General features: G+C 36.2%; 2 protein-coding genes across 3 annotated transcripts; one reads left to right on the forward strand and one right to left on the reverse strand.

The window, feature by feature from the left end:
- The first annotated feature begins 823 nt into the window (after nucleotides 1–823).
- Nucleotides 824–1,905, forward strand: LOC127787081 (uncharacterized). Its single transcript, XM_052314938.1, has one exon. The coding sequence runs from the start codon at nucleotides 896–898 to the stop codon at nucleotides 1,511–1,513; it is 618 nt and encodes a 205-aa protein (XP_052170898.1). The 5' UTR covers nucleotides 824–895; the 3' UTR covers nucleotides 1,514–1,905.
- A 1,055-nt stretch (nucleotides 1,906–2,960) lies between these two features.
- On the reverse strand, nucleotides 2,961–17,582 carry LOC127787386 (kinesin-like protein KIN-UB). Of its 2 annotated transcripts, none has more exons than XM_052315405.1 (19): nucleotides 17,239–17,582; nucleotides 15,210–15,310; nucleotides 14,943–15,065; nucleotides 13,326–13,511; nucleotides 12,644–12,865; nucleotides 12,361–12,517; nucleotides 11,832–11,981; nucleotides 10,272–10,360; nucleotides 7,653–7,856; nucleotides 7,322–7,444; nucleotides 6,563–6,697; nucleotides 6,315–6,446; nucleotides 6,097–6,166; nucleotides 5,917–6,009; nucleotides 4,816–4,941; nucleotides 4,559–4,684; nucleotides 3,995–4,138; nucleotides 3,602–3,730; nucleotides 2,961–3,517 (listed from the first exon to the last, which is right to left on the reverse strand). In XM_052315405.1, the coding sequence occupies exons 1-19, from the start codon at nucleotides 17,387–17,389 to the stop codon at nucleotides 3,357–3,359; spliced, it is 2,622 nt and encodes an 873-aa protein (XP_052171365.1). In that variant the 5' UTR covers nucleotides 17,390–17,582; the 3' UTR covers nucleotides 2,961–3,356. The 2 variants fall into 2 exon arrangements, with proteins under 2 accessions (XP_052171365.1, XP_052171364.1); XM_052315404.1 differs by having other exon boundaries at nucleotides 6,097–6,229; nucleotides 17,239–17,581.
- Between the last annotated feature and the right edge of the window lie 676 nt (nucleotides 17,583–18,258).

Raw genomic sequence — 18,258 nt, forward strand, 5'->3', positions numbered from 1 at the left:
TGCATCATTTTTTTTTATCTATAAGAACTAACATAAATTTATTTTAAGGGAGAAAAAATAAATTTATCAAGAAAAACCTCGATAAGAAGGTGCTTGACTTCTTTTATAAATGCCACTAGATAAATTTAACATATACAATAAAAAAAACTTTTGTCTAAAATTTTTTTTATATCCCATTTTTTGAATCAGTATCTTGGTCAACAAACACTATCTTAGTAAAAAAAATAGGTCCATTATCTCAAATCTAGTTTAATTTTAACACGGGATGTACACCCCTAAAAACCGTTGTTAGCAAGGGATAGAGGTCCATAGCATAAAAGGCATCTATTCACAGACTAAATAGCAGATGTGGGATGATTTCGTTCGACATTAGACACCCTAACCCAGAGAGTTTGATGCCCTAACAAGCGTCTAAGGGCTCTAACAAGCCCCTAGCAAGTGCACATGCCTACAAGACGTGGAGAACTGGATCGATCTGATACCAAATGACGCGAAACGTACACTCCTAAAAATCACAATTAGCAAGGGATAGAGGCCCATAACATATAAAATGCATATTTGCAAACTGAACAGCCAATGTGCGACGATTTCGTTGTGCATCAATTTTTAGCACCAATATTGATCAGAGAAGTCACTGAGTTCTCAAATTTGGTTAAATGTTAAGAGCGTGTACGTTATAAAATCTTTATTTCATGCAAAAATTGATGGATGCAACATAACTTGATGAATTATTAATGAAAGGCGACAAAAGTACTCCCAGGGGGCCACAAGAAGATGCAAAAACCACATGCGTGTCCATAATTATAAGCTCCCACTTCCTTCCTTCCTTCTTCCCCTATCAACCCACACGCTCTCTCTCTCTCTCTCTCTCTCTCTCTCTCTCTCTCTCTCTCTCATGCCAGATCTCATCTGCTTGAGCTCTCTGCACAAGTTTAGCAGGAAACTGTGGCAACAACTGATGAAGAAATGGAGGAAGGAGAAGAAGAAGAAGAGGAGGAGAAAGGGCAGGAGGCTGGTCTTGTCGGGTCTCAACACCTTGGCATCAGCCATAGAATCGTCCAGCAGCCAGTTCAGGCAAGTGTTCCGGTTCCTGGACGCGAACGGCGACGGGAAGATCTCTCCTCTGGAGCTCAGCCAAGTGCTGATGAGGTTGGGCCACGAGAAGGCCTTGGCCGCCGCGGAAGCCGAGAGAATGGTGAGGGAGATGGACTGCGATGGAGATGGGCTGGTGGATGAAGAAGAGTTCATGAAGATTATCGTTGTCAAAGCTGATGGTGAGATTGGAGATGATGATGATGAGGAAGATGGTGTGATGGATGCTTTCAATGTGTTTGATGCTGACAAGGATGGGTTGATTTCGGCCAAGGAGTTGCAGAGGGTGCTGCTCAGCCTTGGATGGGAGAAGTGCAGCCTTGGAGAGTGCCGTGAGATGATCAAAGGGGTTGATAGAGATGGTGATGGTTTTGTGGACTTTGAGGAGTTCCAATGGATGATGGCAAGCTCCAAATCTTGAGGCTCAAATGCCTTTCTAATTTCCTTTGTTTGCTTCTAATTCTAATGTGATAATTGAGACTCCAAATTTAAATCTATCTTTATGACTACTTATTTTCTTATTAGAATATAAATTTATACAAATGAATTCTTCTCTATCCTTATTTTTTTTCTAATTTAATTTTTCTATGTAAAACTTTTTTATTGATGATTTGACCATAATTTATCTTCTATCCTAAATTTCAAGAATCATACCTTTTAGGTTCTTGATATTGAAGCTTTTTTGATAACAACCCACAATCATTGATCTTGAGGTGTATAGATTACTAAGTTCATCCATCAGCTCTATTCTATTAATGGTCTATTACTCTACCCTTCTGAGTTGTCGGTTGCTTTTGCTTGTGTAAATGAGACGGGTGAGAGCATTTTCTTTTATTATTAGGAAATTTATAAAGGTACAGTTATTGAATGTGGTACTTACTTTGCTGTTTAAGACACACCAAACGGCAGGTGAATTAGGTTGCACATAAATGCATGCTTTGGCCAAGGTTGCCTTTGTTGCCATCTCAACCGCCTCCAATTTAATTCGAATAAGAATTACAAAAAGTAATAATTTTATATAATTTTTGTAAGAAAAAAAATATCATCATAAAATAAATTATTTTCAATTCTAAAATAATTTTATTAATACATTATATTTATCAACTGTTGCCCTTATATTTTTATTAAAAATAATAATTAAATAATAATAAATACACTTTATTTTTAAACAAATATATTTTTAACGTTGAAATAATTTTATTAATTAATTAAATAACTCAAAACACAAAACATTTATCTTTGATTAATAAAATTATTTAAATACTACAAATAAGATACAACAAATACATCATATCTAAAGATAACAAAAAAAATATCAAGTAACAGAAAATTTAATTTACCCGACGTGGGCAAATTGAGAGGGTGTGGATCCCATGGGGGTGGAATCCACGCACCCATCCCCTTACAAGCCTAGCCTACAGGCAACATATCAATCCTCTTAAAAAATACATTTATTATTACTTAACCATAACCCTAATTCTACATTTCTTTTTTCATGTCTTATGGTTCAAATCCATCATAAAAAATGATTCGTTTTGGGACTCTTGATGGATCAGAAATGATTGTTCAGAGAACCCGATTGAGTTAAAAAAACTGAGACACCCTAATAGACTTTTTCAATGTACCAAACTTTAACCTACAAAAGATAACTCACGATGTCTCTTAAAGAAATGCCAATGTATCGTTCTAATTGTCTTTTCTATCTATCCATCTGAGCACTTGACAAACTCTGAAATAACGATTATCCCTTGATGAGACTACCAATAAGCACAAGGGTCCACCATACTTTGTCTAATTTAAAGCAAATTTGATGCGACATGACCGGCCTCAATATAAAAAACATATTCCAAGAGGACAAGAAACAAAAATGGGAGTACTGGTACCGTATGATAAAAACAATCTAAAATTCAGGTTTTACAAAATCACACCTCATAATGCTTAGTTTGGTATCGTCTCCAATGAAATATCCTGTGAGACTGGATTTATTATGCTAGCATTATTTTACAGGGGATAAGGAAATTACACTCTCACTGGGGTTAAGCAAATGAATTTACACAGGACCAAAACTGGAGCAACTTCTTTTGGGGTGATTTTCATATGAATTTTGCCAACAAGCAGCAATAGAGGGGGCTACTAGGTTCAATGCGTTTTGACCTGTCCTATGGCCACCCTTGGACGTTCTCTAATTAGGGATTCCAGGAAGGACAAGAGTGCTCACCTTTAGGTGATGATGAAAAAATCATGAGAAAGCCGTTGTGGGATGACTACAACTCAATTCGTAGTCGGCGCAACTCGGCTTGGAAGGTTGGGCTGGAAGACAGAGTCCGACAAGCAAGAGTCCTTATGTCCTCCCGGGAGCAGTCCCGCGAGATACGGACCAGCTCCCAGAGAGCACCTCCACTGATCATGTCTTTGGCATTCACTTCTGGAATTATGTTTAAAAGAGGAGATTTAAGAATTGACATTGGCGTGAAATGTCGTCCGGCAAAAGAAAGGTTAAAGTCCTTACCATGTTGAGCCAAGTGGCAAAGCGCGAGCTCGGTGTGACGCCTGATCAATGATGCCTCGCTGTTGGCATTTTGCACAATCCATGGAAGCGCACCATCCTCTATCAAAAATGATCGTCCATTTTTCGTACCTGACATTGCAATTAATTAATACCATACAAAAGCCACGGCTTTATTAAGTCTTGTTCTTTAAGAATTTTTTCTTTGCCTACAATAAAATTAGGAATGATTGTGAATCCCGGATCCTAACAGCCCGAACAAGTCAATATTTTGAGTCAGAAATCAGGCCAAAACAAAAATCTGTTAATGGACATAAAAGATGCCTAAAACTTAGCATTTCCATGGCCAACACATTGGTAATAATAAGCACATCAATAGACAACTAAGGCGCTCACCATGAGTAGATGCCCGAGACTCGCATTTTGCAAAATTTGCAATTCCACGAGCAACTTGGGCCAGCACATCGGGATGTCTAGACCTCACCATTTGTAGCAATGCTTTGATGCCTCCTTCAGACCTCAGCCTTGTTTGCAGCTTTTCTGGAGGAGCAATATATAAATGAAGGAATTTAGAGTGACTCAGATTTATAGAATTGTGATTTAAAACATCAACAAAATTTTAATTTTGTTTGAATCTATCATTGACTGAGTCTGTTTTCTTCATCTACTACATTCTAGTTTATTGTGTGTAATCAAAGAGAATGAACAAATAAGTGCAAGTTGCAGAAACTGTCAGTTGTGTCTACGTGTTTATTTCACATCTTCCAATGTGTTCACCTGCCAAACTCTATCAGTATCGAAAAGTGTTCAATTTACATTTCTCAAAAGCTGTTCGTTATTAACCCCAGACGTCAACAAATTTCCTGAATTTAACGAGGGGATCACTCAGGGAAAAAATGATAGTGAACAGAAGATCAGGAAAATGCAATTGACAGAGATGAAACAGAGATACTAATATACCGTTCCCACAAAGATTAGCAATAGCTCCAGCTACCATGCGCAAAGTCTGAGGATCGTCAGCATCAGCTGCCGTCATTGCCAACAGACCGATTCCACCTTGACCCATTATAAGTTCCTGATTGGCTTCTGCAAGGACAAACAGCAATTGATGTATATGATACATGAAAAGAAAATGGACCACACCTGAGAAAAATCCTTCTCTCTCAGACATAATGACACAACAAAAAGGTTTGTAAATGAAACAATGTAACACTAACCATTCATAGCAAGGTTTGCAATTGCACCAGCAGCTACTCTGCGCACAGTTTCATCCTCCCAACTTCTAAGAAGCATCAACAAGGAAGTCAGACCCCCAGCTTCAACAATCCCTTCCTGATTTCCTTCTGCATTGTACATTGTTAGTCTGCAACATTTCTCATTAGGTGTAACAAGCTAGAAAACAGAAATCATCATTTACTAGAAATACAATCTGGACGATAGCCATTCTTTGCCAACAACTGGATCATAATATCAAGGAACTCATCAAACATGAGGTCACTTATAAAAGAATACACAATTAATCTAACAGTGAGGAAATCTGATGGAAAATTTGCACCTGATAGGCACATGAGAAAGTTTGCATTGTTTTCGGTAATTACGACAAAACAGGGAGAGGAAGACCAAAGAAAACCTAATAGGAAACCTTAGGCAAGATATAGGGTATAATGGCCTTATAAAAGATATGGCCATGGATAGAAATGGTTGGAGGCCTAGAATTCATGTACGCTAATGGGAATAAGGCTTGTGATTGCTGTTGTGCTTTGTTGTGTTTCAGTAATTATATCAATAATTCTTATACTTTGCCTCAAGTGACTACTTGATTTACTTGATGCTGAGAGGTAGAAAAATTTGACAGAAACAATGCAGTTTACAAAGCATGTCAGATAAATAATCCAAAAAAAAAAGGTGGTGCCTTGTTTCTGATGTAATGAAACAATATGCAAAAAGATGGTGCTTTCACTTCATAAGCTAGTAGGGGCAGTTGTATTTATATAGGATTCAACAACACAGCAAGAAGACCAATGAAAATAACCAACTTGCTTCATTGGATCTCAGAAAAAAGCTTTTACTATCACAAATTCCCAACTAGAGAATAATAATGAATACTTCACTGTCATCTTAAATAGAGTTCAGAAATATGAAAAACAAGCGATTCAAATCTTGAGGGATCAAGCAAATATAGACAAAACTACTTCTAAGCATATTCTAATCAGAAACATTCAAGATGAAGCTGGCATTATTTGTAATAAAGCATGAAACAGACAACAGCAAAGCAGATATCTAATAGCACAATCTTAGGAAGGAAAGAGAATGAGGACCTTCAGCTGCAAGGTTTGCCACCACTTTTACTGCATGAATCCGTACATTAGCATCTTCTGACTCTAGCAATGACAATATCTTTTGCAACCCAACTGTAAGATTGGTTGATAGGAAAAAAATATTAAAAACATATGCCTCTGACTGGATTTTCTACAAACTAGCCTAAGTTCCATTAGTACCTTGTTCATGGAGATTGCTGATCAATGATCTGTGTCCATTACCAACATCTTTGAGAGGTGAATGGCTAAGCTGAGAAAGATAATCTAAACCAGTAAAGCCATTCCCTGGCCTGCCTCTATCTAGAGGCCTAGTCTATGAACATGAACCTGACATTAGAAACGTTCAAAAGAACCCAAACATACACATGCAATATATTGTACAAGGATGGCACGCATACCTGGTCGGCTTCGAAAGTTAATTGTGACAATTGATTCTGTAATATGAATATTTCTTCTTCAAGTTTCTTTTTCTGGCGTGTTTCATCTTCTAGCAATCTTCGAAGCTTTGCTGTATCTTCAGTTCCACCTGCCTAGTACACCAAGGTAATCCATTATATCACATATTCACATGAAACCTGAACCATAACCAATTGAAGCAGAACATATCTTGCTAGAGAAAACTTAGTTGTACATGGAGAAATTATACCTCTGATGATGTACATTCAGCTAGTTGCTTCTTGAGATTGTTGACCTCCTCTTCAGCTGCTTTTCTTAATTGAATTTCATTCTGAAGCAATTTCTTGATCTCAGACACTTCCTCGCTAGCTGGGGCAACAACCCTCTAGATGCCATAAATATGCATGAGATTGAGATTAGATCAGTCAAACAAATAATTCTACCTAGTTTGAAATGTTAGATATGGTGTAGCAAGTAACCAAATATAGCAGACATAAAAATCAACCCTTATGCCTACATTATGGTACAACAGGTTATATATTCATGCACTAGTTTTGTTTCCCAGAAGTAGTAATTTGCAAAATTACTACTTAGAAGTGTGTTATCTATGTGCTTCATGGGGCACATATACTCATGCACTAGTTTTGTTCCCATGTCCCCCGAATTATGTGTTTCCCATGCATTTCATGGGGGATGCATATCTATACACTAGTTGCATTCCACTGATTCCCAACATCACCAAAAGTAGACCTTAATCAATGCAACATCAATATTGGCATTAAAACAGATAATATAATGCCTCGCCAATGGGCATTAATGAATCATAAGTTCAAAAACAGGACAACAACTGGGGGATGTGTTAAAAAAAGCATCACATCCATATTCTTCACCCATTTCAGACCCATTTACGCATTGCGTAACAAGATTGATGCACAGCAATTATGTTATAATTTGAAGACTAGTATATTTCTTGCACATAGAACAAAACAGAATTCAACAAATGCAGTACCTCTTCACTGCAAGAGCCATCAGTGAAGCCATTCTTGCCATTCTTTTGTTGATTCAGCATCCACTTTTTCTCAAGCATTTTAATTGATTCCATATAATCCATCTGACATTTCATTCTCTCTTTCTATATAGAAAATAAATATATACATTTAGTATAACCAGCATCAGTTTGCAAACATGTTTAGGGTGCAGTAGATGAAAGCATATAAAAAAAATCAATTAAATGAAACATATAAGAGCTTGTTTTTTTGTGAACTCATGATCAAGAATCAAAACTTTCTGTAACTTCTGAAATATTCATTCCAAGGGAAGAAATAAATACTTCAACTAACCTCTAATTCATCTGTAAAGTTTCTTTCAGCCTCCATTATACGGTAGTGTGCTTCTGAAGTTATTCTTTCGATTTCATCCTCAAAATACTTATGTTGCTTCTCATTCTCAGCAATAAGTTTATCAACTTGTATCTCAAGCCTTCTAGACAAACTTTTGTAATCAAATTCCTCCTTAATTTTCAACATATTCTCCACCTTCATGGCCTGTTAGAAATAGAAAAGGCCAACACATTCTCCCTTCAATAGCATGACACTAAATACTGACAGCTTTCCATATACATAAACATTTTATTAGTGGCACATGTAAGGAATTGCATAAGAAAGGCCACAACGAATCAATTATCCATTAATCAAAACATGGTACTTCATAAAAACAAGTATAGTGATTTTTTATTTAGAAAAATTTCAGGTAAAGCATTAGTATCATTAATCATATAAATAGTTACAACAGAATATTATGACCAAAATAATGCTTATTATTATTAAAGTCCTTATCATTGTTCCCAAAAAAGAGCAGGGTGAGGAGTAAGGAGTTTTCTAATATCAAACACTTTGGACAATTCTAAATGATTGAATAAATGAAAGGTTTCTTCAGGGAAAAAAACTGATAGTGAAGGAAGATAAAAAAGTACACCATATTCATAAATATCAGCTCAGATACAATTTTCTATATGGTTCAAAATAAAATAAATGGTTCTGTTTATCATGTTACAAAATCAATTAAATTTTCTCAACATATACCAAGATTTTTGCAATTTAAATACTAGAAGGATGTTAGTTTTAACATTAAATCATTAACACTTTTGAGGTGTTGTTTTTGTGTCAGATAATACCCCTTCACGCATCTTGGAAACCATCCAAATGTGTCATTATTTTACCAATTATTGTATACATTTGAACCTCCTGTGAGGAGACTGCATGGATGGAAGAAGAAATTTTTAATAAAAGAGGTAGATGAAGACCAAGAAAAACGTGGTGAGAAACTATTAGGTACAATATGAGTTAGAAGGACCTAATAGAAGATATAACAATAGATAAAGATGATTGGCGAGCAAGAATCCATGTAGCCAACGACACCTAGTGGGATTAAGGTTTGATATAACGGAGGCTGACATATCTCCACCTTAGAGATGCATGTTACAAATTTGAAAATAAAATCAATTAGAAACCAATGATAAAATCAAAGAAATGGAAATACCTATTAGTTCCTTCACCTTTAAACTTTTTAGCAGTAGAGACTCTAGAACCAAAACTTTTAATTTGTTATAGATGAAGTTCTCTAAAATAGATGGATGACATTTTGGCCACACTTCTTTCCCAAAACATATAACATTAATAATGATTTCATACTACTATTTTTGACAAAGTAAAAATAAAATATTCTTGATGCATAAAAATTAAGAAAACATTAGTTTCATTTAAACAAAACAACTACTAATAAGTGAAACTTCATTTAAACATATAATAATATATATTTATTTATCATTTTTGTTTGTGTCATGCCAATTTTTTCTTTCTTTTCTTCAAAAAATTACAATGTATGCATGCCAATATCATGAGTTCACACCTTGCCTCGTTTCTGTACTTCTAAGTATTACTTGAATATGCTATAATTTTAGCAAGTAACTAGGGCTTTAAATAATTATAAAATTTCACCTCATGTCATATTACCTAGAATATGCTTAAAAAAAGAAAAATAGTAGGTATTTCACTATTATTTAATGATGCAAACATAAAGACGCCAAACAGTAAACAAGAAAAGAAAATAACAGTATTGTTATCAACTGCACTTTATCCTAATCTAGTTAGGGTCAGTTGTACGCCATTCATAATGTCAATTGATTTCTAAAAGTCACAATGATAATACAAATCTATGTAAAAGAACAGTGTGAAAAAATTTATAAAAGAAGCCCTGCCTAACACAACCCTCTGGTGAGCAAATGAAGAAAAAGAATTTAATGGCAATTTTTAAAAAAATGAAAGTAAATAAAGGATATAGGGTAAAAAGATCTAGCACAAGTCATGTCCAAGTTACAAGAGAAGAGTTAGATGGCCACACAAGAAGTTATTTTGTGTGTGTGTGTGTGTGTGTGTGTGTGTGTAACTGTGTATTTTATGGAAGGTAAAATTTCTTGACATTTTGAGAGAGCGGGGGGAACAGAACAAGTAGTTAGCAAAAAAGGTAGAGGAAGACGCACAACAACAACATATCCAACCTTTATCCCACTATGTAGGGTCAGCTACATGAATTCTAGACTTCCATGTAGAGGAAGACGCACCAAAAAAAAAGAAGAAGAAAAGAAAAGAAAACTTATCCAGCAGCCCTTTTCTTTCATCAGCATGTTATATCATTAATAACTAGAGGATTCTACCCAAGAAATCTGAAAAGGTGAAGTGCAAAATTGACATTTGGAAACAGAGAATAATACATTTAACCTGCCTTTTAATCAGCCTAAAAGATCATGCTCGGTGTTTCCTCAAGACCATGAAAAATACAACATCAGCTAGAGGACAGAATCATATTCACCCATTGCACAAACTCTGTAGCTACTCCAATTTAAGTATAAACAGAAATTAATCTACCATTTAAAATGGAAGGTTTCAGATCTGACTACTCACTCTCTGTCCAAACAAAATGGTACTTGCAGTCTCTCCTCGATGTCGTGGAGATGGACCAATAGTTACAATCAAAGAAGTTCTTGCTGTGCCTGCCATGTATGAGAAAATTTAGGAGAAATCAATGGGTTTTTTTACTTTTTTTTAGGTTAAAGGAAAAACAAAATCCAAAACAGCACTGGTTACTATGGCCAGTGTCTAAAGCTTCCATTAGATTATGTGAAGAAGAAAAAGAAGAAGACAAACTAGAACTCTTTAAGTATGAAAATTTTCATCCTGAAGAGAGCAGGGGTAATATTAAAATTTTGGGGAAAAAGTTATAAAAAAAGTAGTTTACACATACAAACAATAAAAATTTCAATCTCATCAACAGCTTTCTTCAAGTTAAATCCAGATAATAAAATTATCAAAAAAATACCCAATTTTCACCTTCTTTTCAAATTTAGACTCAACTTTAAATTTTATCAGTTGGGGTATCCAACTGTTAATTTCATTTGAATTGTAAACTACCATTTAAGCTCATAATGCATGTCATTATCTAATGATGTGGAAATGATGACCCTCCCTCCCTCTTGTGCAAGCATAGGAAATGCAATCTCATTTCTGGCCCCAACACAATGGGGAATTCTGGTGCAAAACCCCCCATCACAGTTGGGGTCTGTTGCAGAATCCCCACCCCAGCTGGGGTCAATTGCAGAACCCCACATCTTGATGGGGGTTCTGGAATATGGTGAAGAAATAGGAGCCTTTGACGAAGGAGGCACAGCTGGACTTGTAGCAGGGTTGGTGATGGGAGGCAGCAGCACCAATGGTGTTGGAAGCAGTGTGTGTGCAGTTGGGGTGGTGGCAGGAGGAGGTGCTGTTGGCAGCACTGTTGGGACAATCGGGGTGGTGGTAGACGATGATGGTGGCATTGTTGCAGGCAAATTAAAAGAAAGGGAGGCAGTCGGCAATTGAGCATGGACGTTGCAGAGACAAAGCCCACCAGAGTGGAGCCGTTGGTGGATATGGAGATTGGAAGCAAGACATGATGGTTATATACAGTGCGTGGCAATTGAGCATGGATGTTGCAGAGCCAAAGCCCGCCAGAGTGGAGCCATTGTTGGTGGATATGGAGATTGGAAACAAGAAATGATGGTTATATACAGTTGAGGAAAGAGACAAATTTTGTAAGCAATCACAGTTCGGTGAAGTGTTAATCTGATCAGAATGCTACTCCTTTCTAATGATTGAAGTCCCAAAAAGCTTCAATTTTTTCATCAGTTAGGGTTAATGAAATGCCACCAAGGTGGGGATTCTGCAACAGACGCCCCACCACAGTGGGGTTCTGTGCCAGAACCATGGGATTTGATGGCGCATTTCCAGGGCCAGCATATGAGAGAGAGACAGACAGACAGACGTGGCAACCACCTCAGTTCAGTCTATAATTAAATATATGAAACTGAAAGTTGGATACCCCAATTGATAAAATTAAAAATTGAGTCTAAATTTGAAAACAAGGTGAAAGTTGTGTACTTTTTGATAATTTTCCTATATTCTAACGACAAGTAAAAATAAAAATACCTCCAAAGGAATCTCTAAGCAACCTTGTCAGCTTGGAGTCTCGAACAGGCACATGAGAGCTATTTTCTGCCAGTGCATTTATGCACTTGCCTAACGCACTTAGTGAGAGATTGATTGCTTTGGCTTCCTCTAACATGTGTCCTTCACTTCCTGCCATAAAGAAAAGAGAGAAATTTGTAGATGAATAAACAATACAATAAAACAAAACAAGCAAAGATCACAAAAGCCTTTGCACAGCTCTAACAGGCAGGGAAGAAGAAGATTATTGATATTCTTCATGCTAAATATTTTAAAGAATCGTGTTACAGGTGTTTTTCTACTTAGATGCTCTTCCATAAACTCATCTAAATCAATATTAGGAAGAGATAGCCCCCATCATTCACCTCCAATACTAAGTGGTGAACATGCTGGCAAGTCACTAAATATAAGCAGAATATACTTTGGCAATGAAAGGACTTTAAAACTAGCAAGTACTATTTTACATATATTTTTATAGGGAAACTGAAAGCACATCAATTTTCTTATGCACCTGATTTGTGAATTCGTTCAGAACCAGCAAGATCCACAAGAACCAGCTTGCCTTTTCGAATAACAGGTGGCTTAAATGAACTTACAGAATGGGAAGGATCATCATTTTCATTTGGAAAAGCAGCTTCTCTTCCCAAGACAGACTTCCTAACTTGTACCTGCATCAAGTCAAACCAATATTATATCCACCAATCATGTGTAAAACCACTTATTACATGATCAGATGAAAACTGGATGCCTTAATCAACGAAATTTTTTGATAAAATAACAGGTCCTAAATTCACCATTAGAATAGCATGACTGCGAGAAGATTCAGTATTCAACTTTGTGTTAGCAGCAACACGATGAGCTTCTCCTAACCGCAGCAATGCCAGAAAACCTTGCTGGTCATGAATGTCAACAATGGTAGCCCCTGGTAAAGAAACATCACCAGTTTTTGGATCTTCAACAATGGCAATATTATCATTTGATGGATTCAGGAGATCCTGAATCATCTCCATATAAAGCTGCACATGTGAGAATGAACTATTAGAAGAACAATAACAACATACCAAGCCTTTATCCCACTTCGTGGGATGGTTGGCAAAATGCATTCTAACTTCCCATTTTTTTCTATCTATGGCCTTATCTTTTGAAAGGCTCCTATAATTGATATCAAATGTAAGTGTCTCCCACCAAGTTTTTCTTGGTATTCCTTGATGTCTTTTGCTAAATATTTTTTCCATTCCATCCAATCTCCTTACAAGAGTCTCTATTGGTGCTCTTCTCAAATGACCAAACCCATCTTAATAAAAAATGAAATATTAGCAGATTTAGGAAGAAAAAACTTGACTTTTTTAATTAGTTTGACATGATGAACAATCCAAAATAGTTTGGCATCCACAACATACAACTTAAAAGAGATATATTATACATTACTAGTAAAGTTTGATAACAGTAGAAATTGTATGTTAAGGGCCAAACAACCTGCAGATATGAGACCGACACAGAATCAGTTTCCAAAGAGACATCTGCTAGTATATCCTCCATGGCACGAACCATGATACCACGAGCCGAAGTGTCTTCATCACCTAGCTGCCCGAGAGTATAAGTCTTTCCTGTGCCAGTCTGACCATACGCCATTACTGTTCCATTGTAACCATCCAGAACACTCTACAAAAATAGAAGCCACCCAATAAGAAACAGCTCTAACAAAAGCTCACAAGACTCACATAATACAAATATAAGACACAGGTAACACCATCACTGTTTAGAAAATATGGGGAAAACATATAGTTTCTATAAAGCATCCTAAGACATTAGACAGACAGATCAAAAATAAAGTTATATGCCTAACAATGCAAATCAGAAAAAATATTTTCTAGGGAGAGAAAAATTACAACCTTTTAAGTAAAGAAGGTCAGGCATTAAAGAAAGTTCATTAGTTGTGCAATGAAATGAAATTTTAAACAGTCCCAAGTAAATCCAGTATGTAGAAAACACAAAGTCCTCAACTTCATCAGATTTACTCAGTATCATAAATTTCCAAACAACCCATGACATACAACAAATTTTCAATTAAAAAATCACATTCTCCCATGCTTAGTCAGATTCCCACAATTTTCAATTAAGTAATGACATTTTCCCATCATTAGTCAGATTCCCACCTCAAGCCTTTTGCAGAACTTTGTAAGCCACACAAACTATCAAGCAAAACATGGTTATGCATAAGTAACCAACCATCAAGCTCAGAGAAAAGAAAGATTTTTTAGAACTGAACTTCTAACTCCAAGACCAACCTATTGATGGTCCAGTAACCATCATAAACCCATATAATATAGGTTGTATGTAAGTACCATCATAATACAATATAGTGGAGGTCTTATTGAGGCCATGCCTTCAACTTCCTCAGATAAGTGATTAACTTGAGGATTTTCTACACAAGCCCAAAAACATTGTCAACAAGCCCATTCAACAAAGCATTTTTAGAACTTGTGCATAATAGTGAGTAAAGAATCTCCTGAATCAGCTTCATTTTTCCTATGAATAATAAATTACTTATAGCTGTCCATTCCCATATTCTTTTCTTCGGAACGTATAATGTTGTCCATCAAAAACCACTAGCCAGATGTGAGGCATTCCTCCAACTTCCAGGTGAATTGATCCATACACCATCAAGGCACAAGTATGTTCAGTTGTCAAATGCATGATCTCACACTGCAAATCCTTCATTATACACAAAGTTTTTGGAATATTTATTAAACAAGAAAGAAAAATTATGGTTGACAAGTCCTAAAGAGTTCTTAAAGAGGCTGGCAAGTGAAGCTGCTCAGTCTCATTTAGCTCTCACACAAACAGCTCCAGTGGGGCCTAGAAGGGTACTTCCATGGCAACAATTCACTCAAAAAACAGAATAATATTTCCTGTGCAAGTGAATAGAAATCTTTTTAGATCTGAAAATGGCTTCAAACATAGAGGTAAGATGAGAGAGAAAAATAAGCACTTGGAAACATGAGTTTTCAGTTATGATTGTAGAGATTTCTAGAAGCCAAAGAAAGAACCAATTCTGAGAATATTAATTTCACTTGCAGTGCAATCACAAACCTCCACAACAGGCTTTGCAACAACTTCATAGACACGCTTCTGTGATGCAAATTCAGTGAGCACCTCATCAAACTGATAGGTATCAGAATCCCAGTTGTTTTTCCGAAGCTTCAACCTTTTAAGCTGGAAGTATAGCAAAATTTAGAAGTAGAATCATTAGAAGATTGAGTTTTAAAAAAACTGTGACCAAATGAGAGAAGTTCAGATTATTTTTCCAGACATTAGTGTCTGAAATCTCAATTGTTAAATGGGGACAATATTGTGCACCTCTGGCTGCAATTCCACACAATCTGCAAAATCTGCATCTGCCACCGACTCCTCAGCATTTCGTGGTCGCAATCTTACAGCCACTCTTACTCTTCCAGGAACTGTCCCAGCACGATCACCATATTAGTACAATCTCGTCAATCATTGTTGGGTGGGAAAACTGGAAAGGAGTAAGGACCAATGAACTAATCCAGCTAGTATAATTTCAATATAAAATGGTAATAGCAGCTAATCAAACATTATATAAAACACCCAGATACCATGCATTGATAAATAAAATCAGGATTTTGCCTTAAAATTAGTTGGTGAGAAATGTACCAACTCAGAGTTTAAGTCATAATCAGACAATAACCCATACAATTGAGGTTAAGGAATATGAGAATAAGTTATGCTGCATAATTTCTAAAATAAATTTTAGAAATTGAGGTTAAGGATAAACGTTCAAACTCCAAGTTGTGCCTTCTTTAATATAATTGATTCAAAATCTCTAAATTTGTGTGACTATCTCTGCATCCTTCACTCCTTGTGGCACCTTAAGCTTTATCTTGTACTTTTTTGCTATAGTACTTTTCAAGCGTAATGTCCCAAGTAGCTGAATAATTATATATATTGCATATATATCTACATATATCTTTTAAGAAGCTTCAATATCATGCCATGTACTAAAGCCATGGAGTCAACTGGGGCCAACCCAAGCTTGGCTAGGGTTTTACAAGCTCATCTTGATCTTGGGCTCAAAACTCCAAACCAACCAAAATGCAAAACTTGAACCAATTGCAAACTTAAATAAATTGAGGTCATATTCTGACCTCACAAGTTTTAGGAAAATGCTATGCATAACACTGAGAGCAAAGCTCTATCCTTTTTAACTTCATTGGTCCCGTATAAATATGGTACCTGCCATACTTCCTACAGGAGCTCCACAAGCCCACTCGCAGTCTCTATTAATGCAAACTCCCTATCCTCACTATGCAATGATCCTCCCTCACAAGCCTAACACTATTCAACATTTACTCAAAAGAGTTAAACTAAGTCATGGATGATTTGAATGGTGAAAGAAGGTACCATAAACACATCATCCCGATCTCCAGAAGCTTGCAATTGGAAATACTTCAGAACATCAACTTTTGGCTAATCTAGAATGAGGACTAAAAATGGAATTGTAAAATAAGTGAACCAGCAATGTCTTTCCAGTCGACAAATTTAAGTGGACCAAAGGCCCTCTATCATATTCATGCTCAATATGTTTCTACACTGAACAGACCAAAAAAAAAAAAAAGGAGAGATGCTAGTAAAAAAAGACTATAAAAATACAGTTTAAAAAGAAAACTATCACTACCTTATACAATCAAGAGTCCTTTTAAACCGAAGTACCAAAGTGCAGAAAAAGGGGCCTACCTATAGTTGTGGAGTTGAACCACCCAATGAAACCTATACAACTGTAGACATTAAGAAGCTTTGTACTTATGCCATTAATACCATAAAATATTAACTCTTCTCTACTCCGAAAATGCAGCATTACACACATGTGCCAAGATCCAAGACCAATCAGATCAACAAAAGAAGGAGCCGAATTCAAACTATGCAGATAGATAACAAGTTTTGCATTTTTGACTGCGAATTTCCACTCGAGTGAGAGCTGACAGAACAAGTTCCGCCCAGCCACATTGTCAAACCTAATCTACAACGAGAGCTCCTAGATAGCATCGTAAATGAACGTGAAGAAAAACATAAGAAACAAAGTTTCGAGAAAATATCGCGGAATATAACTCAATCAATAATTACAGGTTTCCAGATCGCAAGGTTCCAGACGACATTGGTGAATCCACAAGCCTCCTCAACAGCATCCCAAATCAACAAGAAAATAGAATTTACTAGATCGCACCGCGAAATCAATAGAGTTATCAATAGAGTAACTCAGAAGACAGTTAGCTTCCAGTCCACAGCAGCACAATAAAGTAAATTTGAAAAAAAAAAAAGAACTACGAAAAGAAGGAAGGCAAGGAGAGCGTGTAAGGAACTAACTGACCGGAGTCGTCATGGGCTGCGGCACCGGCTAGAGCGGAGCTGCTACGGCGAACAGGAGGCTTGGATTTGAAGGAAGATGAGGTTCGAAGATTCGCCGGCCGATCCACCTTCACGATGACCTTGTGAACTCCGTTTCTGTGGCCTGAAGCCATCACTCCTCCGCACTCTCCCTCTCTCTGAAACTTCGCTTTCAAATGCTAATCTTCTCCGTCATTCGATTCTTGCGGTACTTTTGCCGGTTAAAGTTGAAGCAGAGAGGTGAGAGCGAAGTGAGAAGCGAAAAGCGAGCGATTCGTTTGAGCTATTGAGAGGCTAATTTGCCGAATTCAAACAAAAAGTCACTGTGTGCTCGTTTGTGTGCGTGAGAGAGAGAGAGAGAGAGAGAGAGACAGGGGTGGTGGGGTCCACTGCATACTGTGGCGGTGATTTAGCGGAGAGGGTGGAAGAGACAAAGGCGGTCGCAGCGGCAGTGAAAATTTCAATTGAATGAATATCCATTTTGATTAAATTTAGCGCTTCAAGTCAAGTACCTCCTTACCAGTCTGTAAATATTTAATTATTTTAATTTATTTCCCGTCTTTAATCAAAATTTAAATAGTAATTTATTATTAATTTTGCTTCAATTCGTGTATATATTTTTAAATTTATATTAAACAAATATAAAATTAATTTATTAGATTGATTTAGACTAAATCAAACCAAGTCAAATCATTTCAAAAATTTAGTTTGCCCTATTTCGATGTCATCTTTAATTTTCAAATGAAAAGTTTTATGGCTCCAGACCGATTCCATGTCAAATTTTAAAAATTTTATATCTCAAATACTATTTAGATACTTAATTTTAGTACTTTAGATATTAATATATAAGTACATTGCACGTTTGTATTGATTTAATATATAATATAGCTAAATCCATATTTTTGTCCACTTTTACTCTATTTTTTTGTGTGAATTTTTATTATTTCAATTATATTTTTAAGGTATATGTTTTTAAATCAATTACACATTTCATTTAGAGTGT

Source organism: Diospyros lotus, chromosome 12, assembly GCF_014633365.1.
Source record: "Diospyros lotus cultivar Yz01 chromosome 12, ASM1463336v1, whole genome shotgun sequence".
NCBI lineage: Eukaryota > Viridiplantae > Streptophyta > Magnoliopsida > Ericales > Ebenaceae > Diospyros > Diospyros lotus.